Source organism: Drosophila takahashii, chromosome 3R, assembly GCF_030179915.1.
Source record: "Drosophila takahashii strain IR98-3 E-12201 chromosome 3R, DtakHiC1v2, whole genome shotgun sequence".
NCBI lineage: Eukaryota > Metazoa > Arthropoda > Insecta > Diptera > Drosophilidae > Drosophila > Drosophila takahashii.
The window spans coordinates 35033105-35059856 of record NC_091681.1 but is presented as its reverse complement, the minus strand read 5'-3'; the positions used below and the strand labels follow the sequence as shown (position 1 = coordinate 35059856).

Here is a 26752-nt window from a genome sequence, read left to right as displayed (position 1 = left end):
AAGTCAGAAATATATATAAATATTTTGGAAATAAATATTTTTATTTTGCAATAAATAATAAATAAATATGTGCAGTTGTTCAAGTTGTTCATATCATTTTGATATTAATTAAGATTATGTTTTTCTTATTTTAGAATAATTTTTAAAAAAATACTATATTTGACATTTTAAAGCAGTTTTTTTTATAGCTTTTTATGAAATGATATAATATCAAGTTAATAAGTTTGAATCATAAATTTGGCATTAATCTAATAGAAATGACCCCATTTCATATACAATTTTTTTTCTGTATAGTTACGAGTTCGAGTTATTTAATATTAAAGTTTATGGAATTTTTGTTTTGTTTTTAATTTAAAAAATTATAATCAAATATATATTTTCCCAAGCCATATTCACATGATTTTTCCTAGTTTACCATTCGCTGCTCTTTTAGTGAACTTGAGTGTACCCTTATGGGTGTTATCTCCACCGCAATAGCAACTGAATTCCAAGGGAAAGGAGTCGGGGGTTCAATGGTGGTTGGGGTTTTGGGTTCGAGAGGACTGCCAACGCAACCCGCAGCCATTTAGTTTTATGTGCCCCTTCGGTTGGGTTATTGCACCTTTGACTCGGCTCCGTCGCCATCTAAATTCCGGCATCACCTTCGACTAGAGAGGTGTCACCCCGGAGGGCATATATCCACATCCACATGCTCAGCCACATCCACAAAGCATTTCGCTTGCGGAGCCATTTATTATTATTTGCTTTCGGCAAATGCGAGCATCCCAAAAGCGAACCTCGGCCGCAAGTATTTCCTAATCAGGTTTTAACTACTAATAGGATTTCCGAGGTGGCGAATCGTAATTTACATGGCTTACATGGCCCGGGCAAAACCCAAAGAATTGAATTGGAATCCAGAGCAAAGCTGCCGCTAATGTATTGCAGATTATGGCCAAATCCCTCGGGCACTTCCCGTACTTATCCCCACACACACGTGCTGATTCCCCTTAGCACTGAGTGGATCCGATGGAGACGCCACTCAGGTCCCTGAAGCGCCTGAACCGCTCGACCCTCCGCTGCCGAAAGTAGCGCCTCAGCTCGAAGCCCACGTTGCACACCACCAGGCCCATCATGATGGCGGTGATGATCGCGGCAAAGATGAGCAGGAACCAGTGGAAGTAGCAGCTCATGGTCACCGGCTTCCGGAGCCAGGCGGTCCAGGACGACGTGCACTGCTCCTGGACGCATCTGCCCCGCAGGTTCCTCACGCATCCCTTGGCACAGCATCCGTTCGGGGAGAAACTGCCACAGGCGGTGAGTTCAGTGAAGGGATTGGAGCAGTTCGCTGCCTCGTACTCCCCCGATATCCCCAGGACGAAGTGGACCAAGAGGCCGAGGCCCAGGGTCATCAGGTGGACCAACATTTCGCACTCCTGCTCACAAACCGAAAGGCATGTTCTAAACTCTACACAATTTTGAAAATAATCACGAAATTTAAGGGTTGGGACAGAGCTTACTGTTTTAAGAAAAATATCCGAAAATGATATTTTAAGAAAAGGATCGGCAAATATTTTATATTCCATTATGAAATTATTGGTGTAAAATCACTTTTTTCTTGTTCATGTAGTATATTCTTTGTTAATATTTTTTAAATATAGTGTCTTAATTAAATATAATTTCAAAGACACAAAAATACCGATAAACATATGATTAATCTTTGCAAAATTAATTTGCTCCTTTCATAGCTTCCATATAATTAAGTGTTTATAGTTTTTAATGGTTTCTTTCTAAAAAAAATTCTTGAATAAATATATTTCATGTTATTTTGGTAGAACATTAAACCATTATTTCTTTTAACTTTCTACCATTATTTCTCATAGAAAAACAATGATTTTTCACCTTTTTCTTCACTCCTTTTCGCTGTTTCGGGCCTCCAGAAATGCCCTAGCCTTTTCGGCCCTTTCCTCCGCCTCGATGGCCTCCTGTTCCTGCTCCTGCGGATCCTTGGGCGGAATATACTCCGGCGGATTCTGCTCCCGGGGATTCGGGATGAAGGGAGCATGTGGCCAGACGGATGGCTTCGCCTGCAGCAACCAAAGTTCGTCGAGTTGTTTTTGCAGATACTGAACTGCCTTCTGGTGACGATTGGCCATGAAGTAGGCGCATCCCAGCCAAACAAAAGTCAGGACTACAACGCTGGACAGGATCAGCACTTTGGTGGAAATGGGTTCCAGTGTGCTGCCCAAGGAACTAGGGGAGTTTTGGAACCTTTGTGCCTGAGCTGGCAGAACTGCTCCAAACAGCAAAACGAGTACTAACTTCAAAACGAACTGGTACTCCATTTCACGGAATTTGTTCAACTAAAGCGGTTTTATCGAGCGAGCTGACTTTATAGAGGCCACTTATCGCTCCAAAGTAAAGGGTATTTCCCAGAATTATTCCCTTGGCTCACAAACAAACACAAGTCACCAATTAAGAACCCTGGAGAGTCTAAAAAAAAACTTAACAATAATTAATTTATTAATATAAAATATAAGTTTTACTCTCAAAGAAGAATTGTGATTTCTCTAAAATTAAATATTAAAAAAAATTTAATAACTGAAAGTTATTGAATTTCTTTATATATATACCTACTGTATTGCATTTCGCTATTCTTTATTTTCTAATAAAATATTGTTATATATATTTATTAAATCTACCAATAATTTTTCAGTTCAATTTCTGAAATATTTTCAATTTACCATCTCTGCGTTATTATTACATTCAGTTGATTATTGAATTCCAAAGGGCTTAATAATTGTGCCTGCATTCCCCAGGAGGTGGGGCCATACCATCTGAGTCTTGATTAGAAGTGCCACATCAGCTCGCAATTCACTCGAACTCGAGCTCAAAGCGACCGTAAACCAAATCGGCATAACAAAGTGATTCTAATGTAATTCGTGATTTTGCATAATTATAAAGTTAATAATTAAAATTGTTGCGTGCACAAAACCGAAATGAAAACATTAAAATTTAATGATGATTTCGGTCTGTGCAGGTGTGCTGGTTATTCGGCATTTACAGGGTGGATTTTGGGGGGTCATATACTTCATATATCGCCAAATAACTAATGCGTAAATATTAGCAAAAGCCACCCAAATTCCGCCCCTCGATTTCCCCCATAAATTTGAGGCACATATGCAGTGCGTTTGTAATAAGCAATCAATTATTATTATTGAATTTCGGGCATGGTCAGGTGCAAAAAGGTAGGAGGGGCAGTGGGCGGTGGGCGTGGCAGCTGGTCAACGCCACTAATGCGTCTAATGAGAATTTAAGCACACTTCAACCCTCTCGGTCCGATTTGAACCCCAGCCCCCCTGGAATTTCGGAATTTTGCGTGGATTTGCACAGCACACACATAACCCCAAGTACAGTTGTGCTCGGCCAGAATGCAAATGCAAATACAATTACATTTCGAGCCCATTTGGCGGCATTTCGGTTTTGCTTTTCATATATTTTCCAATTTGTTAGTCGAAAACGGCACAAATCTGTGATTTGTGGTTGGGCTATGGATTTCTGTAGAGTGAGTGGTTAGAATACTATTTTGAGGTAGATTTTGGGGGAATTTATATGACAATACCTATATATTATTTATATTTTTTTTGGAAATGTGTTAATATCTATTATAACCTCTTAGTTCATACAAATAATTTACAAGATCTATACAATTTGATGATATTACTTTATCCAAAAAAAAGATATATAACAAACTTTTTTTTTGCGAACTATAAATTGTGTAAAAACCAATATATATAAAGTAAATTTCAAAAATGTACATCCAAGGATTTCCATACCATTTTTAAATTAAAGTAATCCCATTTCATTACCAATTACAAGTGCATTAATATTATGTGAGCCCATTAAAAATCCCTAACAGGATAGATTTCCTTCTAGCCTCACAATAAGTGGATTCTCGAACTCCCCGCACAAATTTGTGCCCCGCTTAAATGGGGTTCCGTTCATGTGACCCTGCTAAACCGACATCGTTAATGATAATTTAATTATTGCCCGGCATTTCGGGCTTTGCGACTTACGCACTCCTGCGAAACGAGAATCCTGCGGCCTGGCTAATTGCAGCAAATCTGCTTTGGGTCAGTTAGTCGTCCTTATTAACTGATAATTGCAATCACCCGGCTTTCGGCCGCACCAGGTGGGTAGAATGCGATTCATAAAGCGGCCAAATCCGCGAATATCGCCAACCATTTCGAAGATACGACAAACAATGCAAACAGTGACAGTTTCAGTTCAGAAATGCGATTGGAACTTAACTCTTAACTCGCAAATGGATGGGGGCATTGTAATAATAAAACAAAAGTGTCAGGGCCAAAGATATCGCGAGGATATGCGGAATCCATATTGGAAATTGATTTAAATTTTTAATAGGCATCAGGCAGACGCTTTGATAAAAATGCCAGTCGCACAATCGCTGGCTTACCAGTCGCAGGAAGATATATCCAGATCCGGGGATCCCCAGATCCCAACTTCTGACGGCGGGGCTCTAGTTAAATATGGAAACAATATCGAATCGAATCGAACTGAGCTGAAATGCCAACTGAAATCGGCTGAAACTTGCAAGTGAATGCCGAACGCGATATGAATATCTATATGGCTATATGGCATCCAGCATTTATATTTGTTTTCGGAGCTGTCAAATCATATTTTAATCTGTTTTGATTGCTGACTTTTGTGCGAGGGATTTGGCTGCAGCCCGACTGAAATGCTGAAATGCAGCGGAAAATATTGCATTTTATTTTATTTATGCAGAAAAAAGACGGGCGAATTTATATGGAAAGCTCGTGCGAGTTTTTCTCCGCCCTCCGCCGCCCCCTTGATTTTTCCGCATTTTCCGCTCGTGACTCCAGTTGCTCTGCTGTGTGCGTTTTCCATTTGTTTCATTTGATGTGCCAGAGTTAAGCAGTAAAATCCACTTTTTACGAGTTGTCCCCGGATTCTTCCGGCGGCCACTCCCCCGCCCTTTTTTGGGAGCTTTGTGTTACTCATACGAGCGTAAGAAAAGAAAAACCAACGGCACGCATTCGGTCGCTGAAATTTGTCAATAAAATATTGCGGCCTAGAGGTGAGCAAGAAGTCTAAGGATTTTTCCCATCTTTATACAAAAAACAAAGGGAAAATTTAATTTAAAATTAAAACAATGGAAGCATTTTAAATTGAAAAAAAACCTACCAGATGTTTGAGTAAAGATAACATGCAACCAAAAAAATTTTAATTTGGATGATAGACTTTTTCAAAAACTAAATTACCTCCATTTAAAGATTCCTAATAAATTCTTAAGTAATACACATTTATGATATTTAATTCCTTAAATATAAGAAAATTTAACAAAAAGAATTAAGATAAGATAAAAGTTTCTTAAGCATCGGAGGATACATTTTTGGGTGAGTATCCCTTGGATAATATTAACACTGCTAACAACTTTGTATGCAGAAATCGCTGGTAGTGGATATCATCACTAGCAGGTCCTTTTCCTCCCGCCTTCGGACCTTCCCAAAATCCCCCTCCCCCCTTCCGTTTTCCACGCGGCTTTGGCAGTGACTTAAATACACATAACCATAGATGGTGCCACTGGTCCTCGTCCTTTCCTCGTCCTTTTCCCGCTCCTTTTCCTCCGGCTAGATTGTCAACATATTAGCTTCAAATTGCTAAAGTTCTGCGACTTTTGCTGTGTTGCCTCATTTTCTCACGCACGCACTATGCCCCTCTCTTTCTATCAGTATGCTCTGTCTCTTTCTGTTACACCAGTCCCGTCTCTTTCGCTTTCTTGTGTGGGCATCATTGTTTAATGTGGTGTTGCCAACTATTTTAGCCAAAAGCTCACACGGGTTGCGCGGCCGGGTGATTTGCTTGCTTAGCTTAACGTGGCTGGGGATTCTAGTGATTCTAGGGGGGCGGAAGACTGAGGGGCGGGGCTCTCTTCTCCATACTCCCTATATAGACCATCCAACCATCCGGCTGTCCACTGCCCATCTCACATCTCTTTTAGCGTTGAAGCGTTCGGTTGACACTCGTGAAATCTCTTTTCAAATCCCGAAGGTCGTTGCCAGGGATTTTCTCAGATTTTGCTAGATTTAAATGAATTAGTTGCTTTGGCCGGGCTGGCCGATTGATTTTCTGACCTTTTCTGTGGATTTTTCCGGTGTTTTCTTTTTTTGTGGGCAGAATGAGCAGGCCGAATGCAATTTGGCTTAAGAGCAATTGCAGCCATGACTCACCATTAGCTGCAGTTGACCCCTAGAAACCCCATAACTCGCCCCACAGAATGAGTACAAATGGGGTTTCCCCCTGGCAAAATAATATGGATGAGGCCAAATTAGACAGGGGAAAATGGAGAAAAATGTCCACTGCATTCTGCAAGTAATTAAAATATGAGAAAACAGTTTCAGCTGGCCCCATAAAATATTCCGGAGTCAACAAAGGATGTGAAGCCCGAATGCATCTGCATTTTTCCAGGGGATAGAGAGATGGAGATGGAGGAGCTGCTCCTTTTGCCGGGTTGCCTGGCTGGTTGGTCAGGCTGGTGGGCTTAAAAAAGCATCAAATTTCATATTCAAAATGGCACTTTACATGTTCAGCATAATTTATAAATGCACGCAGCGCCGGAAGAGCAGAAACGGAAGAGCAGAAACACCAGAGCCCAGCTACAACAAACATGAAATGTGCTGCGGTGGCAATATTTTTGAAGCAACATTGTCGACACTCCGGAAAAGAGGGCTTCAGGGGGAGGGAAGAGGAAAACGAGGCGGAAAAAGAGGCGAGGCAGTAGCAGGACATCGATGGCAGCATTGCCGTTGTCATTCGTCGCCTTTTATCTGGGTAGAGGGGTACCATGGCTATTGTAACCAGTTTGCACTGATGTGAGTTATTATTTTAGCATTACATTTTTTTTAAATATATATTCACCAATTGTCAATTTTTTTTTACGATTATTTGGATCATTTTTTCAAATATTTCGGGCAAAATACTTTTTGTTTTTGATTGGAAGATCACGGCTATGGTTTTTGATAATTTTTGGCTGCAACTTAGCCAAAAATTTCCCCAAATTAAGAATTCGTACCGTTTTAAATAGCTAAAAATATAAAAAATTGATCCATATCACTTTCCAGCTGATTTAGAAAAAATAATAATTTGACTAATTTTTACATTTTTGATAAGGGGTAACATCACAATTTTTTGCAAAATATTGATAAAAATTAAATTTTCTGGGTTTGAATGCCAATTGATAGTGATTTTTATTCTGAGCTCAACGAGGTACGTCACTCCATATTTGGGCAATTTGTGGCTTTGTTTTGGACCAAATACTTATTTTTTTTTTGGAAAAATAAATATTTTCTGATTTTTTTACGATTTTGTTGTATTTTTTTTTTGTAATAACATATTTATAATTTAGTATAACGTGTATATTTTTGCTAGGTTCTCTATAAGACTATATTTAGGACTATCAAATTTTTACCCAAATAAAAAAGAGATTAAACGTTTAAAGGCACCTTAATTTTTGGGTTAAGGCATTCGGGTTTCGTTTTGATTTCATGACTCGCGGCCAGTTTATCCTGGTGTGGACGTTGCAAACAGCAAACATGCCGCAGTCCTGTTCCTGCCACTCCCACCAGCCTCCCCCTCTCCTTTCCCCTCCCCCCTGCCGTTGAACCCTTTGTCCAAGGTGTGTGATGATTTTAATGGCCTCCGAGGAGCAGGAGTGGCGGGAGGAGCAGGGGGAGCAGGAGTAGAGCGGAGCCAACATGTTGAAAGGATTGCTGCGAGTTACGCCATGACCAGGCCTACACAGTGTCCTGCCAGCCATTCTACCCATGCTCCTGGTTATCCTGGCTTCCCTGGCCACCATGTCCTGCCACAGTTGATTGGCTGTTATTTTGGGTGTTGACGCAGCCGGAGGAGGCAACTGTTGAAATTTGCATATCAAAAACGGCCAGAACGTCCTCTTCTGTGTGTGTGTGTGTGTGTGTGTGTAATGTCCTTTTTGCAGGATCTCTGGCTGTGCGGCAGCAGCAGCGGCTCTATGAATTTATGAACATAATATAAATTTATTTTTGCAAACTTTTCATGTTTTTGTTTGGGCCACCGAAAATCTGCATGCCACGCCCCCACCCTCTTACGCCCACCAGGACAACAAAGGGATTGTTGTGTCAGTTTGCATATATATGTGCAAGGATGCAAGGATGCACACACATCCCGTTTGCATCTGTGTGCTTTCGAGCACGTTCCAAGTTTATTTATGCGTATGCAGAATACTTAATGAAAATTTAAATGTAAAAGTTACTCGTAGATTGCGGGCCCAGGAAAATGGAAAACGGGTAAAATGGTAGGATGTAATCGGTCAAGAGGAGATCTACTGCACCTTGGGGGTAATAGTAAAAATTCACAAAGCCCTGCCAGTTATGAATCTCCATTCGGATGCAGGATGCCGGATTCAGGAATATTTGAAATTAAATTGAAAGGAAACAGTGAGCTGATCCTTTGAGTCCGGCCATTCGAGCTGATTATGCTAATGCCATGCGACCGCATGCCCTGAAAAATCTGAAAAAATCTGGAAAAAATATCTGCACAAATTCCCTTACTCCTTTTAATGGAGCCGAAGGCAGACCATTCGATTTAGATGCAAATTCATCACAAAGCCGGACCCAAGAAAACAATAAAACTGACCAAAGCCGCCGTTAAACTCGGCAGACTCTGTTTAAATTAGATTTTTCCAGCGAGCAGAATAAGTTTGAAAAGTTCCCCCCAAAAACCCAAAAAACAGAGAGCCAAAAAAACATAACTCACAAATCCAATTGCCATAAATAAAAAGCCGGGGCCAAAAAAGTTTCACCAGCAGTAACTCCATCAAATGATGTACAAGTTAACACATTTGCTGTATAAATCTTGTTCAGAAAGTCTAAACGGCGCACGAACAATTCTCGCAAGTCGAGTTATTCAAAAATCGCTTCTAAATTGGCCAACCCATGTATATTGTAGATGGTATAGGGGTGGGGGTATACCCCTTCTATATCTCTTTTCAGCTTGTTTTTCTGTTTGTTGTTTTGGCCATGCAGCTTTCGATTGTGCACATTTATCTTGGGGCAGCTTATGCGAAAAGTTATGAAATATGCGCACGAGCATCGCACAAATTGTCGGGGGGGAAAGTGGGAAAATGGGAAAAAAAGGGAATTTCCCACTGGAAAATCGTGCTGAAATCTCCTCGCTCGTTTGCTTTACGACTGTCCGCGAATGCACTTGACACTGGTCGCAGGATAATCAAGTTTGTTCAGCCTGATTCCTTGATCCAGAATAGTGAGCGCACACATCCATATCCAGAGATTTTCCCTCCTCTAACCTCTTATTCTAAATAAGCCATTTCCCCGGGAAAACTCACCCTCGTTTCGGCTATGCATGCTATGTGTGTGTTAAAATTAAATAAAATAAAATTAAATGTATATAAAATTAGGTTAATGCCTTGGCAGCAGCATCCGCAGAAGGAAAAGCGCCTCTGCCTTTTATTTTATTGCTATGTAGATGAACCAGCGCACAGCAAGGAAGCAGGGGATAAGGGATCCTGCGGCAGGATGGACGTTCACGCACCCCAGCCACATACGTACACTGAGAAAAAGGTAGTCAAATAACTATGTTAATCTTTGAGCAAAAGGTTTAATTGTTACCAAATTAAACCAGCGGAAAATGTATTTAAAATTTAGAAGCTTCCTCTTAACTGTTATATTAAGTTATAAAATTGTGGTAAAATACAGTATAATATAAATACAAATTCTATAAATGTAATATTTAATTCAAAGAATTTCCTTAATATTTTATATTTAATTAATTAATGGCTCCATTTTCCCTTTTATAATATCTTTAATTCTATTTTTAATAAAGCAATTAAAGGGAAAAAAATCAGTATGTTTTGAATCCTCCTTTTAACATTTTTCTGACACTAATACTCTTTTTTTTGTGAGTGCACCCTCTGCAGCGGATTTCCCCTCCCCCCAAATGGCCGCAAAACAGGCGACTTAAACAGGACTTATGGTTATCTTCGCATTTTATGGATATTGCGCCCGGCCCGCTTTCCAATGTATTTCTCTTATTTTTTTTTCCACGGGGTGGCTGCCACGAAATAAATGAAGTTACTCGCAGCCATATGTTTGCTAAATGCTGTATGTAAATGTCGCCGGGGAAAAACACTTTAATTTCGGCAAAGTACAAGGAGCGAGAAACGAAGACAAGGACATTCGGGGCATTAACTTAATGGCGCGAATGGAGGAAAAGCGAAAGTGCCGGGCAAAACGGAGGAAAAGCCTCGGTGAACTTGAGACAAATTAAGGAAAAATCAACTGCAGTCGAGGCGATGGGAAATTATGAACTGCATTGGGGGAAATTCAAATAGAGAAATTCAGAAATTCGAAAACTCAAAAATCCAAAAATAAAACGCGCCTTCTGCTGCAGCGAGTTAAGCCTACTTAAGCCCACGTTGCATGTTGCATGTTGGATGTGCTGCATTCAGCAGTTGCAGCTAAAACATAAAACAGCTCCAGTGGCACGGGACACAGAAAACTCGGATGCCGCTGCACATTTGTCGAGCTGGCTAAGCCCACTTAAGCCCTAAAAAACAGAGCGGACAAAGACGGAGACAGCCGGGAAAGCGGGAAATGTGTAGGGAAAATGGGCAGCAGAACGTTTTTGGACTCTCGCCGTTCGCCGTTCGATTTGACTTATGGGTTCGTTCGCTCCGACGTCCGTTTATTAATAGAAGCGCCCTCGTAATCTGCCCATCATCCAGCCAAGATGCTGATCAAGTGGAGTGGATTTCGCCGGGATGGCAGGTTCCGCCGCAAGATGACAAGAGGGCACTGGAGGAAAAGTTTACATGAGGAGGGGGAAATATGCGTATATGAAGAAAATATTTTAAAAGATTTTTAGGCATTAAACAATAAATATATAAGTGCAACTTGAAATTAGTATTCCTACTTATAAGCCTTTATTTCTTTGAGGCATAATAATAAGATTTCATTAGTTCATTTTGTAATCCATTAAATTTAGTTTTAGTATCGTTTTTAGTATTTAGTATTAATATTTAATTTTCTATAAACCGACAGATTTTTTCCCAGTGAAAACCCTCGAGTTCGATGAAAGTTATGATGATTCCCCTTCCCTCTTTCCCCATAATTGGCTTCAATTTCACGCCCTGCCAGCCCACTGGCCTTCGCTCAATTGTTTCATTTGAAATACGATCGCGGTGCCACAAATAGACGGCGGGAAAATTCGAGTTTCCCCCGCTCTCCTAAGATTCCTTGATTTTTTCAATTTTTGGGTGAAATTGAAGCGTGACGTGGAGCAAATCACGGCACGAGCTGCTTCATTACTTCCCTGAGTTGTTGGGTAATTAGAAGATAGAAGAGCAGGAAGCGATTCGGGGATTAAGGATATTCAAATGGGTTTCTGTTCGCTTCACTCTGTTCTCTTCTATTTTGCTCTGCAGCAGGGATAACAAACAAACAAGAAATTAAATCGTGTCAATATTTTGTGCGTTTTCTAAGCTGGCGACACGCTCCAACGAAATGGAACGTGAGTGGTTCGGTTCTGTCGGAAAATCACGTCGCATGTTTGGAATATCCAAGTTCTGGAGCCCCGAAGTCCTGAAATCCTGAATTCCAGTTAAAGATACTCCCCGAAAGAGTGTAGATATATCTTTAAGCAGGCAGTCGAGTGCCACCATTAAAATGCCATTGTGTGCGCCATTTTGCCGGATGCCGAACAACCCCCCTTTTTGCCAGGGGTGGTGGGTGCTCTGCTGCTCCCCCCTTTAATTATGATTCAGTGCACACAAACTTTTGTTGCGTGCCTCTCCACCGTCGTTGTTGTTGCTTTTGTTGGTCTTGCTTTGTGCTAACTTTTCAATTCCTAATTATAATTAGAGAATCGGTTGTGTTCATAAATATTAAAAAGGGTCCTTTCCTGTCCTGTCCCTTTTGCACTGGCTGCCAGCGACATTGCATGAATAATTAACTCAAGTCGTTTTTAGGGTGGGTTAGGGGAGAGGTAGGGGAGGGGGTAGGGGTTCGGAAGCCCCATTTGCCGACTCCTGCCATGCGCCATTTTGTTTTGCCAAGAGGAATGCCATGTAACAACAGAAGGAGCAACAAAGGAGCTGCCAAATGGAAGGGGAAGTGAAAGGGGACGGGGGTTTGCCATGGAAGGGGTTTGGGAAGGGGTGCAAAAGGGGGAGCCTCGGCGACACGTCATGAATTTATGAATTTTTGCATTTTTAATGTAATTTGTGCGACGCTGCTTTCTTCTTCGACGAGTCACACAAGTTTCCTCTGTTGCTCTCGGTGGGAAAGTGAACCCCAAAAATAAGCAAGAAAAATTGTTCAACTCGAGAACTTTACATATATAAAGACAGTATATTCTTCTGCCCAGTTAGCATTAATAGTCAGGATATTCTCCGTGGTAATTAACACAAGTAGCCCAGATGCAACCCACTGAATTAGCAAGAAATACTTTATACAAATGTGTTGGATCCCATGGCAAGGGAAGTTTACATAACACGCGTCAGCGATCATTACCATGGTGTATTTAAATAATCATTTTTTTCGCAAATAAAGGAGAATAGAATTCATCTCGAAAGCCACCCTGTTTTTATTAACGTTCGCTCCGTCGGAAACTAAAAAAAAAATGTTTTTAAATCGATTGAGCATCGCCTGAAATTGCTGATCAATGCTCAAGTCGACAAATCTTTTCGATTTTATTTCACTGGCCGCCATGGTCTGGTCATGGTCAAGAGGTCTGGCCGATTTTTTGAAATTGGCGGTTTAAATAATGTCGTTATTTATCGAATTCCAGATGTATTTCCGGTTCCTAAAGAGCGTTGCCAGATGGGTGGAAAACATTTAGCAATGTCACAAACCCTTTTTGTAAGTCATTTTAAGAGAGCCATCTATTGGTGTCTACTTTCATGTATATTTTATTTAATTTTACTTTATGGAGGAGGTTCGTGTATCGGATAAAAAATAATATCGAACACCTAATCGAAATTAATATGTAATCGATAATTGGCGGCAAACGACATTTGATCAAATTTATATTTAAATTTATTAACGCACGCTATAAAAAAGTATTAAAATTGGGCGGACCTTTTTGGCAGGACATCGTCAGTAGGCCAGTAGGGTGCCACAGGCCGCCTTGCAACTGCCCAGAAACTTCCAGTTTCCGTTTTTTCTCGAGCAGCATCCTAGAAAAAACATAGTTAGCCTCCAGTTAAATTCGACCTAAAGGACACCTACGTCTCTAAATTTTGTCCATTTTTTGTAAAAAATTAAAATGGCCAAAATAATAGTATTTTAAATCAGCCGGAAAGTGGCAGGGATTGATTCGATATGTTGTTAGATGTTTAAAATGGTACCCATTTTTGATTTGGGCCCATTTTTGGCCACATTACAGCAAAAAAACCATTAGAAAAAATCCCATTTTACCAAAAACCTAGATTCTGATTTTCCAAAAGAGTTAATTAAAGTCTACTTTCTGAAGAACCAGTAAGACCCTTCGATTTTTGCCCTTATTGCTTTTAATTCAATATGTACCTCGGCATTAAGAGACCCGAATCAGATAATCTGTGGCCAAGTGACCAAAATGTCAAATATGCAAAGCCAAACCGATTCATCTTGCAGTTCGATTCGCTCCTTGTGCAGAGTCCTCCGCCATGATACTGGGGACTCTCGATGAGGGAATGGGGATACTCGATTCCCCTCGAATGCTGGAATGCAAAAACACCGAACTTAATGACACACCGAGCGGACGGACCCCATGAGACCCATAAACCAATAACCAGGAGCAACCAGAAAGTTAGCAAACACACAGGTGGCGGGAAAAGGGGGTTGGGTTTTCAGGGGTTCTCATGGGTTTCGTTTTTCGGAATGGGATGCAGTTGGCAAAGTGAAACTAAAGCTACACGATGCAGCTCACGCAGCAGCACACATGACCAGATCAGGGTCATAATCCGCTGGCCAAAAAACCAAAAAACCCAAAAAAGCGACCGAAAAATGAAATGGAGGCAGCACAATCAACTCCGACTGGGGGCCAGCGTTCCGTGAAACTGCCATTGAGTGGGGCGGCTGCCAATTCGGATTCGCATTCGAGTCCTCGTCCACGACAGGTGTATAGTTTTGCTGCTCCCCGGCTTTGGGATCTGGATGCCCTCCTCCTTTTGCCACGACCACAAATCGTACGCTAAAACCCATTTTGGCTTGACTCAATGCCTTCGGGAGGGGAGGGGGCGTGGCCAGGGCGGAAGGGTATCTGTGGTATCTGCGGTCAGGGGCAGGGCTACAAATTAGATTTCAACGCAGCTTACAGTCTCCTCAGCTCCCTTTTTAGACTACGACTAGGTACTAGGAGTATTAGGGGGTATATTCAATTAGGACAGATTTATGAGGCACCAAGTGGGTTACTTTTGGGATAGAGTTTTTACTAATTTATAAAGATTTATAGATGGATTTAGAAAAATATTTAAGCAATCAGCTGCTTTAAATCATTGATATTTGAATTTTTTTTAAAGATGTCTAAAAGTATGCAGTGAAAAAAGCTTGGACTTAAGGAACGAATCCATTGGATACTGCTGATATTAGATTTGTTGGTAAAATTCGATGGAATTAGATAAATGTATTAGCGATCAGTTGCATTTGCAATTTTAAATCTCTATTACAGGTGTATTAGGACTTTTAGGTTAAAAAAAATAATTGCATACTTTTGGCACCTTTATTGGTGAATTAACCTTTACTTTATTTACCCTACCTAATTTAAATCAATAAAAAATTAAACTGTAAAATTATTAATTCAATATTTTCGTCGCTATTAAGGGGTATATTCCGGTGGGATACCCAAATTCCCTGTCCTTCGTATCGTATTGGGCCACTCAAAAGGAGGAGGCAAGGCAAAGACAGGAGTGCCCAAAAGTCCAAAGTGACACTGGCAGCGCAGCGCAGTTGAAACGTTTTAAAAGCATCTTCATCATAAATCCGTAAAATGAAAAACGATGCATGCCGTTCACATACCCGTACACATATAGATATTCCCCAAGTGGAGTGTGGCTATGGCCCCATGTAAATTCTACAGCTATGTGGGGTACAAATTTAGTTACACATTTTGCTTGTTTGTTTTCTGCCACTCCTTGTGGCAGCGGCAAAGTGATATTGTCCCCTGGTGGCTTAACTTGTCATGTGGCCAAGGAAAAGGAAGTAGCAGGCAGGACCTTTTTGCATTCGGGCCAGCTCACAACTAGCAACTCTGCTGTACCAGTTACAAGTCGAAGGAGCCAAAGGACCCCACATAGCAGGCCGCATTTTATGAATTATTCAAAATGATCATAATAAATTGCTGCAGCCTTTTACGGCAGCTGGGAAAAAATGGAAGAAGGGTTGAGGATTGGGGTGCAAAGTGGCCACCCTTATCGGCTGCCATATTTTTTCGTTAGCCTGTGTGCACTTTTGGTTAAAATGTTTTACCGTCTTTCGGCTCAGCCTGCAACACTGTTTGGCCTGGTCAACTTTGGTTACTTTGTGATGCACTCAGGGAGAAACTTGGAACTTTACAGATTAAATACCTGATTTTTAAGAAAAGAGTATTGACAAAAAATTAAAATTAAAAAAAAAACAAAATGTAAATATAAATTTAAAGAAGGCGCATTAAAAATCACAAATGAAAACCATTTCACTTATAAAATTGCCTAAAAGTATGCTGTGAAAAACAGAACTACAACTTTTCTTCGGATTCCTGGTTATAAAAAATATTGTGGCATACCTTTAGACTCCTGAATAAAATATAAACGATTTCAAACCCCAAAGAATTTGTTTTCTTCAAATCTCAAGACATTTATACACCTAAAACTTGCAGTGTAAAAGTTTTCATCTTGAACTGGAGAACTGGAAAAAACTTTGGTGTGCTGCCTGGAAACCATTGCAGTTTGCTTTTGCAACAGAAACTTTGTGTTTCGAAGGGGAAGTTGGGGCAAATCGGACAAGCACCGAAGTATCCAAGGATCCAGGGATCCGAGGAGAAGGTGAACATCTTGGCAGGAAGTCAAACAGATACGCCACCACTTATTTGCGTAGCCTCAGAAGAAGGTGCTTTCAGCTCTCGGCTTTCGGAGAAGTGCCAAATGAATAATGCCAGTGGCCGGCTGAAATCTGCTAAAAGTTTCACTCATTAAGTCCTTGAACAATGGAAGTGCTCTCGAGGAACTTTGCCAACAGAATAAATCAATTTCTTGAGCCCGCCTCAAAACAAACCCTTCATCTCCTTGGCCGTGTTTATTTGCCATTGCCAGCAAACTTTGGCGTTTGGGGAGGCGGAAAATCACCTGAGGAAAGGAAAGGAAAGGTGTACTGCTGGCCGGAATGGCTTAAATGAATATTCAGCTGATGTATGGCATTCTGGGTGGGCGGAGGAACATGCACATTGATTGATTATCGACACCGTTTGCCACTCCGAATCGAGCGTTGAGTGATGCCCTCAGCTTGGCCATCTTGCTTTCAACTTAGTTTCAACCTGGCTAATGCCTTTTCCGGCGATTTGCGATTTGAAGATTTGGCGATGGGAACAGCAACAGGAACTCCTGCGAAACCGAAAACAGCCAAAAGCATTTGTGAGCGGCAATTGCCACGGTTCGGCGAATGCAATCTCGACTCCATCCGCCAGCGGCCTCCTTTCCATCTCCATCTGCTGCTCCAGCTGCCATCTCCTGTTCGGTTTCGGTTTCAGTCTCTGTTTCTCTTTTGCTTTCTGTTGCTGTTACTGCTGCGAGCTTTGGATCACATTCCCCAACTGCCGGGCAAAACGCTTCATCGCGCTACACTCAGAAAAAAGGATCTGCAAAGTCAAGCTTAAATTTAAATTCCATGTTATAAAATCGAAATATAACTAGTTCTACTCATACTTTGAAATCGCCTTAAAATGTTAATATAGGTGTCTAAATGTATGCAACAATATATATAACAATATATAAAAGTGATATGATTTTAAGCCAGCGGTCGGCAGCGTCCTATTAAGTGAGCATAGGAAATTGTTCTGCTCATTCTCTGCCTCTCACGTATACTGTAGAACAGGGGTCTGCACACACACACTGATGAGCTGAATTTACTCACACAAATATAAAACACAATTAATTTGTACGAGTGTACCGACCGCTGTTTTAAACAGAAAGACACATATTTTTATTAAATTTATAAGTATTTTAAAAATTTCGAAATATTTAAAACAAGGTTCAAAAAAATATTGCCGATAAAAAGAAATATTCTTATTAAAGTGTTAAAGTCAATGGTTTCTCTGCTGAAAATTCATTTATTTTTACCTATAGTTTTTTTCCTCAGTGCTGGAATCCCACTTACCTTTTGATGGGAAGGCCACTTGATGGGTTGGTACCGCTTCAATGCGCTGGTCATTTGTCGTGGTCGCCAAACGGAGCTCGTTGGCAACCGGGGGCCAAAAAAGAAGAATGCCGTCGAGCTGTTGCGGTTTTCATCTACCATCCACCATCCACCGGATGGATGTGCTGCTGGCCCCAAAGGCTATTCGCAATTTCAAGCCCGATGCCCCGAGGGCAGGGACTCTTGAAAATCACCACCAATTACTAGGCGAAAACAGCATTAACGGCAGCGCACCACCGGGCGTATGCGCAACGTTGTTTTGCACTACTTGAGGAAAAGTGCCTTGTGGTGGGATTTCAATAGCGGACGGTCGGTTGTCCTGTGGCCATTCAGATGTCCAGATACATGGCAGCGATGCCAGGATGCAGTGAACAGGAAGTCCGGCTTCCTTGGCACGCCTAATTAGAGCCGATTAATGAGCCAGTTGGCGATGGGCATCCATTGTTCCCACACTCCAAACCGCAATTTTCCATTGTGTACACAATTCGACTAATTAGTTGCACACCCAAGGGGAGGGGGTTTTTCCATCCCATCCCCTGAGCACAAAACAAAATTCCCCCATATGAACAAACTGTGTCCTCGCCTGCCTTTGGAATTTGTTACCTTTGTTACCTTTCCCCCTGTGGCGCATTAAAAAATTAGTGTTGTGTTGTGCGTTGGCCTGGTCTTAAGAAATCAGAAAGGATTACATTGCGATTTAAGCCCAAAACCGCCGGCGGCGGCAACAGGTAGCCATTGAAAGCCACAAAGGTCCGGGGTCCTTTTTGTTGCCAAACTAAATTAAAAGCAAATGAAATAACCTTCATCTGGTTAATACAAGCCGCAGACCTTTGTGACCATCCCGCCATTGTGGCCGGGACACAAAGGAAACGAAAGCGAAAGCGGCTCTTTGGGCCCAGGAACTCGATTAATGCAGGCGCCAAAAATTGGCAGCGCCCCCTGGTGGGCGTATATCTTTCCCGTGGTTGGGTAATCCAAAGGGCCACACCCACCGCCCACTGCGTGTGTGATGGCCAGTTGGCCAAATTGAAATTGCCAGCACGTCAAACCGAAATTAGATTATGTCCTGAACTGTCCGGGGCATTGTGAAAACGTAGCTGCTCCTGGAGGAGATAATTTGAGGGGATAATGCAGCTATTCTATCGGAAGGGAAAGACTAGACGATGCAAAAAATAACCAACTCGTTTATTCTAGAGATTTTTTGAGATAAATTACACAGAACATAAATTGTAAACTAAATACAGTTCGATCATTTATAAAGGTGTCTGAAAGAATGCAATAACAACGCTTTAAATAAATCGTAGCATACTTCTGAACACTTCTAAATATTTTTAATACTCTAGTAATTTTTTTTGACATTTTAAATTATTTAAGTTTATAACCCAAATACAGTTGGATAAGTCACTTATCAAGGTGCCTAAAAGTATGCAATGAAAAATAACCTTATAAATTAATCGTAGCCTACTTTTAAGCACCTCTTTATATTATTTCAAAACTCAAGTGATTTCTTTTACATTTTTAACAGATGTTCGAAACTATATATACTCGACATCTTGAGTAAACATTCCCAACTATCAGCATTTAAGAACCCCACAACCTTTTTACCCATTTTGCCCCTATTTCGTTAACCTATTAAATAAATTACGTTATTTTTTTGACAGTGTCCACTTACCTCGTTAGCATTCCACCTCTTCTTTCCCCCTGCAGGTGTCATTAGCATCCCTGATGGATGCATTATTCAGCAAACTCTATTAACATTTACGAACACTCGATGGCAGGCGCTTCTCTGCTTCGCTCGGTAAATGTTTAACGAAGTTTCGCATCGAAAAACTATAAAGCCCAATTAATAACAATTTGGCGAGCAAAGTTTGTCCAATCTGGGGTTCATTCTGCTGCAGCTGCCGTCCGAGGACGATGATGATTATGGGGCCACGTCTTCATCTACGGCAATTTAATGCCCGACATAAAGGTGACCAGGCAGCTGGCTCTACTTCGATTTACCTTTGTGTTTTATTACGCCACTGGGAGCCATACGGCAGAAAGTAAAAGCCATTTAAAAGCCAAAACTTTGCAGGGAAACTCTCGACATGTGGGCGCGTCCTTTGTATCCTTGTGCCGAGCAAAAGTTTCGAGCGCAGGACACACTTCCGCATTTATGGCGAGCTTCAGGCAGCCGGACTTTTGTTTTTACTGGAGACCGAGAGTCCACGATGCATTAACCAGCGAAGTGGAGAGGGGGAGGGGGCTTTAAGGATAGAGGACCATCCTACCCATATCTCATTTCGCATTCCGCGAGTGTCTGTCCTCCGTTTTGCTGTTTGCTCTGCTCACAGTTTTTCCTAGCCCGAAGCATAACTCTGCACTCAAGTGCACTTCGGGGGCTAGAAAACCCCAGCCCCATTTCCCAGTCACGATTTCCCACATTTCAATTACACCAGCCACCACACACCACACCACACCAACTAAATCAATAATCAATACATTATTCCGCGCAATTAAGGCAGCGGGAGTTTGTTGTTTTTGCCGATGCATAATTACACAGTGTGCCATTGAAAAATGCATGAGGCTTAATTGATAAACAAATGCATACATTATCCGAGTGTAACAGTTTTTTTTTGATTTGTCCGACATGATAGAGCAATTAAAGACATTTAATAAATTTTGCATGGTGTGATGTGAATTGATGTTCAAATTGCGCTAATTGAAGGTGATATGCGGTTATGAGTGGGGCAATCATTTACATGAGTCTCGTGCAGGATTCTTTACGCTTGCTAAATCAGGGAATTCGTTATTAATTGAAATTAATTTAATTAATTATATTATGCATGCAGAGGAATCTTGTGAATTTTGACACACAAATTAGCACACATTCAACAGATGATCTGATATAAATAAAATTACATATTAAAATGAAATTGAAAAAGAATTAGCGAATTTATAATAAGGAAATAAGTTGAGTTAATTTAAGTATGCATGCAGGAAAACTCTGCCATTTTGAACATTCGACAGTTTCATCCGACATATAAAAGCAATAATTCGAAAAAACATTGTTAAAGCGACAACAAAGAAAACGAAAAAACATGGAAAATATTTAACGAAATTATTTAATGATTGAAAACCAAGAATTATTTGTCATATATGTTGTATAGTAATTTTAATTAATTTAATTAGGCATATACTTCAATCCATTGAATTTGGTTACATAAATTAGCCATCATGCCAACGAAATCATTTTTAGAACATTTATAAGCCGATATATACTGAAGCTTTTTTGCCATTTATTTTCCAGAATATTTCCCCTAAAATGATTCGGATCCCTGAAGGCTTGAAATTCGATGGGCGGAATCATTAAATCATATCAAATGATGATAGAATTAGTTTGCCATCCACCTAATCCACACGAACTGATCATTTACGGCTCCCCTCATTAGGGAATCGCCATTTCGCAATGCTCGTAATTGAATTTGGCGTGCTTTGAATGTCCGCTGATGGGTCCAATCTAATTATTTTCCCGTACGAGTCGCCCCCGATAACATAATCCCCCTGTTTGCTCTTTCCTTTCCATCCGCCACCCATAAGTTCCCACATCCGCATATTCGACTAATAATGCAAGGGGCTGTGGCACTTTTTAAAATTGACTCAGGGAGGAGTTCGCATCCTTATTCTTTGTTGTTCGATGAGACAAATGCTTTTAGGAGCGGCACAAATTCCGCCCAAGGGCAAAGCGTCCTTTTCTTGGCCCAGCTACTTTCTCCAAAAAAAGAAGAAGGATGGGGCAAAAGTATGTCGCCAGAGGAAAAGTGAAAATGGGCGGCGGATGCGAAAAGGAAAGGAAAAGGGCGTTCGCAAGTTGGCCACTTTCTTGTGACAAGACAGGACATTTCATTGCGGCCAACAATGTTGCCTTTATTGTCCTTACTCCAAACTCAAGACCGGACATTTTGCACAGCTGCGAGCCACAAAAGTTTGCGAAATGCGAAACGAAACATATATTATTGCGGGCGACAAAAGTCTGAAATAACTGGAAATCCATTAAAATAATTCAACTAGCCTGGTCACCTGCCATTTTCCCAGTCGATGTGTGAATACCTCGAAGAAAACACAGCCCCCGACTGGTGACTTGGTGACTTACGTTCTCAGTCCCTGTGGACTCTATGGATTCAATGGATTCTAGGGCATAACAAGGCAAACATCACGTAGACGCAACGTGTGCCAGCAAGGCGTTCAAGTGCAGCCAGTGTTTGGTTTGTGCGAGTGTGTGAGTTGTGTGCGTGTGTGCTATATGGCACTACATATATTTATACAGGGGATCCTAAAACTTGTGCCTGCTGCGTTTTTGGAGGGTGTCACGCCAGCGAACCGGTGACCTTTTTAAAGCAGCGACACCGCCTTCGCCGGCATTTTAGCAAACACTTCCGTTCGCCCATGTCCTTGTGGTGGGTGGTGTGTGGGTGGTCTGGCCTGTACTCGCTGTACTGAATGTCCTGAATGTCCTGGCCCACGCACAGTAGGCGAGGAGCAATGTTTTTCCCTCCGCCTTTGACACGCCCCGAAGGCCTTTAGATGTGCAGATGCGCTGCAAGACACAGTAGCGAAAAATGTGCACTTAGCGAAACAATAGGTATTACTTTAAAATTGAAATGAGAATAGAAAAATAATTAAAAATCGTTGGAACTTAATTCCATTTATTTTTAAAATTAAAATATAATTATAAATTATTTTAGGTTTATTAAATTTGTAATATTTTAATTCCTATAAAATATAAAAAAAAAATTGGTTTAATAAAAACTTTAGCTAGTAATTATTTTCAAATTAAGGAATAATAAAAATTTATTTTATTTTTATTCCATATATTTTTTTCAGTTTTTATACCCTTGCAGAGGGTATTATAATTTTGGTCAGAAGTTTGTAACGCAGTGAAGGAGACGTTTCCGACCCCATAAAGTATATATATTCTTGATCAGGATCAATAGGGGAGTCGATATAGCCATGTCCGTCTGTCCGTCTGTCCGTCTGTCCGTCTGTCCGTCTGTCCGTCTGTCCGTCTGTTTCAATACCGTTTGCGAGCTCAGTTTAAAAGCTAGCGCCTTGAAACTTTCACAGTCGTCCTAAAACATGTGTACGCAGATCAAGTTTGAAAGCCGAAAGCCGAAAACCCGATCGGACGTCTATATCCTATAGCTCCCATAGGAACAATCGGATATAGCTTTCACAAAATGAAGATATTTCGCTCAGTGTAAGAGCTTTTGACATGAATCTTATTCTTTTACGCATACCTTGATCAGGGTAAAAGCGCGTGCCGATCGGACGTCTATATCTGATAGCTCCCATAGGAACAACAGGGTGAAAAATTTTAAATTTTTATTTTTTTCAATTTGGAATATTTTGTTGTTTATTAATTCATGTTGCTATTTTAGTCAAGTTTTCATTAGTCAAATCTGCAAGGGTATTAAAACTTCGGCTTGCCGAAGTTAGCTTCCGTCCTCGTTTCTTATTGCTCTCCTCCGTGATTCCGATACGAACTGGACTGCATTTCTTTTGCCATCCACCGGCGTCACCTATTCCTCGTCAGCTGCTGCCATTTGTAATTCCATTCGCTTTGAGCTGGTCACTCGATTTCTGGGTTCGCCTGAAGTGCCGTTTGTTCATCTGGGAGTTGGTATCCAAATGGAACTCTGCAATAAGTGAGTGACAAGCGGACCGAGGCCCTAAGCCAGTCAGGTTGTCCATGTCCTGCAGACGCTTCACTTCGCCTCACATCGCATCGATTGGCAACTGGAATTCCCCCTGAAACTTCCCATTCTCTTACAAAGTAGTATCTTTTCCCAGTTAAGTTGTTTTCTGCTGTCCCATCTGGAATTTGCATGTCTGTTCGTTGACATTCTGCCGTTCTGCAGCTGCTGCGGCTTCTTTGTCAGCTTCTTATTTATGCATTTGTATCTTTGTCTCTCTAGTTTTGTATATCTCCGTAGCCATTGTCTGGTTTGCGGTTTTGTGGCGGGGCGGCAAAAAATAAAAGGGATGGCGATGGTAAGGGATCTGCGGTTCAAATCCCCGGATTGCCAGCTCATTACAATGAAGTGCAACCACAGGAGCGGAATTTGAAATGCCGAAAAAAACAATTGCAAACGGAGCACATTAAGTGCAGTTCACGCTGTGCCGGCTAATGAGCTAAAGTACTTCCACCCACTTTTCCACAGGCGTTTATCTAACTTTCCACATTTTCGCATTTATAATGCTAATTCAGCAAGTTGATTACATGCCAGCCGGGCGTCCGTCGACCGGTGTCCAGGATGCCGGATTATAAAATACAACATTGTGTGCTGCGGAAATGGAACAAAAAGCACGAAAAGCACAGACCTCAGATAGTTAGGATCCCCATCCCTATCCCCATGGAAAACACTTTGCTTTAATGTGCATTTTGGTGGCAATTATGAGCGCATCAGCAGACCGACGGGGAGCACTTTTCGGCCAATCTTCTGCTGCTCCGCCATTACAAGTCTGCCACTTGTAATTTGCATGGTGGACGAGCACATTCTGCGTCCAAATGACCCACGCTGGCTTTTATTTATGCTTTCTAGTTTTCAGTGCACTTCTCACAACTCTCACTGTTGCCGAATAAAGTGCCCGCGGGTTCTGGGATGTTCTGAAAATAGTCCATATTTTATTTAGAGTCCAAGGGGGCTCCAGAAATAGACTTTTGAAATATATCTTTAGATTATCCATACGATTTCATGGTTTAAACCATGCTTAAAATTTAACAAACGCACGATAAAACGGCCTTAAATCTATGATCAATATTTTACGATTTCACCATCGGACAAAATGAAAGAAATTCTATTTCAAATTCTATTTTTAAATGTAAGAAAATAATAATGCTTTTTTGCACTATAATGAACTGTTTATACAGTTAAATTAAATGCAACATAATTTTGATCTTAATATTTATTCTACTAATTAGAGCTAGCTAAACTGTATTTAGAAACAATTGCTATTGAGTGCAAGCTTAAAGGAGTATTTAATAGCCTGCCAGTTGCATTGTTTTAACAAATTTGTATACATATTAATTTAATTCATGAGGTCATTCAAGCTTGCAAGACCAGTTGTGTGGCCAAAGATAATGCTCAATAATTAAACTGGTGAATCAGATTACAGGAACTCAGTGCAACCAGCCCATGGCCCATTATGAGATCCAGGATTGCCCACATGGGTTTGGGTTTGTGGGTCTGTTGTGTGGATCTCCGCCTCCACCTCCCCCTAGTTTGTTTGCATTTCAAATTTGGCGTGCTGCATAATTTACAATTTGAATCCATCAGCGAAAGCCCAGCAACATGGCTGCATACATATTTAGACATCGCCTAGTATTTTCGTTGGCCAAAACCAACTGCCAACTGATATGCCAGCTGAAAGCAACTTCTGCACAGTGAGAGAGCGGTCATTAAAATATGTATTTATTAATTTTTAAAAACATGTTAATATGCATAATAATTAATATTAATTCAGTAATATTTACATTTTAAAATGAGTTTTACTAAAGGTGTCTAAAAGTATGCAGTAAAAATATTTTTTTTTAGTTTAAAATGAGTTACGTATTTTCAAAATTTTGTTGCATACTTGTTGCCTAAATCTCGTATTTATATATCTGTTTCATCTAGTTTATCTTTTTTCAGTGCATTCACTTTACTCCCACTTCGACTGCTGCATTTTTCATGTTTAATTTCAGTTAGTGCCGCCTCCCTGCCAGCGGAAAACTGGAAACCTTTTGGCGCCCATCCAGCTCCAGTATGTGTGTGTGTGTTTTTAGGTGTTTTTGTTTGGCAATTGTTTGGAGTGTGTGTTTGGCAACACTAACCGCCACACACACGGCGCTCTATTTGCCATGGTCGTGTCAGCTTGACGCTCCTGTCAATTGGCCCCGAAAACTGTGCTCTATTCCCGGCTCTTTTCCCATTTCGTATGCCGTTGGTGATGCTCGTTGGCAACTGCAACTGGCTAAAACAGACAGAGGTATATGTAGACAAAGGTAACTCCTCTAATTGGCCTCTAGCTCTTTTCCTGGTCCAATATCTCCCCTTCCTTGGAGCTCCTAATGAGTAGCAAACATTTAACATATCATAAAAGTTTCGGGCTGTTAAAGAGTTTTCGAAACTTTTTAAGCCACTCGCTTATGAATATTATTCTCTGCAGGTTCTCCCTGCGGACCAGACACATGCCAAAAAAATAAATCCCACAGCCCCCGAAGACAAAAAACTAAAACTGAAGTCCCGGCTCAAGTGGCGTTTGCCAGCCCAAAAGCCTCCCCACGCCCTCAGACAATATAAATAAGCAAGCATGAGTTGCCTTTAAGTGAAATTCAATAACGCATAAAATTCCAGGGCACAAAGACCTCCATGCCAGTACACACATGTGTTCATATATTCAAGTATTCAAGTATTCGTGGGAAAGTGGGTGGTTTTTGGGTGATAGTTCGCTCAGGCTCTCCATAATAATGCAGGGGAATTTTGCATATTACAAATCATTGTTTGGCTCAAGTGCAAGCACTGAAAAAAATATTGAGAAAATGTTTCCTGCCATTTAAACAAGATTCTCTATAAAAATAAATTAATTTTTATAGGTTAATTAAATTAAACCCTAAGGAATTTATCCTTGAACCATCCACTTATTTTTAAAGCGATTTGTTTTTTAATTTATAGGCTGTTCTCTAAGATTTTTTCCTGTGCACTTACTGGCTTTACAAGTTGGCTACAAAATTGTTGAGTAAGCGCATTGGAAGCCTTATAAATTTTTGAGTACCAAGGACTGACATTGCTAACTCGGTTATGAATTCGCATTTACTTTTGCATTAAATCCTGGCCAAATATGCAAAACACATTTTGCCAGCTGGAAAATTAAAGGCGGGAAAGCGAAAGGAAAAGTGGAAACTTCACCCTCGATAAGTCAACAAGTCTTCGACGTCGCTGTCGCTGTTTTTTGCCTAAGACAAATTAAATTTATAAACAAATGGCGCACAGCAAACAGAAGTTGTTCTGGCGAAAAAGTTAAGCATCGTGCATTTGCGAAAGCCGCGGGGTTTTTGTTTCTTTTTTTGGTGAAACAACCACAGGATCTAAGGGACGAACTCGAACAGGAGCAACAAGCAAATGCCAGTTATTATTCTTGCCGCTTTTTTTCATGTATTTGGGGTTTTTTTCGCATTAACCAGAAACTGTTGTAGAGGGGGCACAAGAAGCACCGCCTTTAAAAATGTTTCACTTAAGCATGGAAGAGCTGCTCTCGAGCCCCAATAAAAACAAAATGTGTACACGAAAAAC

The 26752-nt window shown here is 40.9% G+C and overlaps 2 protein-coding genes across 2 annotated transcripts; both read right to left on the bottom strand.

Moving 5' to 3' along the window:
• Window positions 1–246: 246 nt before the first annotated feature.
• LOC108056934 (uncharacterized) lies at window positions 247–1506 on the bottom strand. Its single transcript, XM_017140976.3, has 2 exons — window positions 858–1506; window positions 247–794 (listed from the first exon to the last, which is right to left on the bottom strand). The coding sequence occupies exon 1, from the start codon at window positions 1401–1403 to the stop codon at window positions 987–989; it is 417 nt and encodes a 138-aa protein (XP_016996465.2). The 5' UTR covers window positions 1404–1506; the 3' UTR covers window positions 247–794; window positions 858–986.
• A 224-nt stretch (window positions 1507–1730) lies between these two features.
• Window positions 1731–2321, bottom strand: LOC108056927 (uncharacterized). Its single transcript, XM_017140967.3, has one exon. The coding sequence runs from the start codon at window positions 2319–2321 to the stop codon at window positions 1887–1889; it is 435 nt and encodes a 144-aa protein (XP_016996456.2). The 3' UTR covers window positions 1731–1886.
• Between the last annotated feature and the right edge of the window lie 24431 nt (window positions 2322–26752).

What these genes read in the sequence shown, in the direction of transcription:
- LOC108056934 (XM_017140976.3), bottom strand. Translation starts at nt 1,403, where the DNA reads ATGTTGGTCCACCTGATGACCCTGGGCCTCGGCCTCTTGGTCCACTTC.
- LOC108056927 (XM_017140967.3), bottom strand. Translation starts at nt 2,321, where the DNA reads ATGGAGTACCAGTTCGTTTTGAAGTTAGTACTCGTTTTGCTGTTTGGA.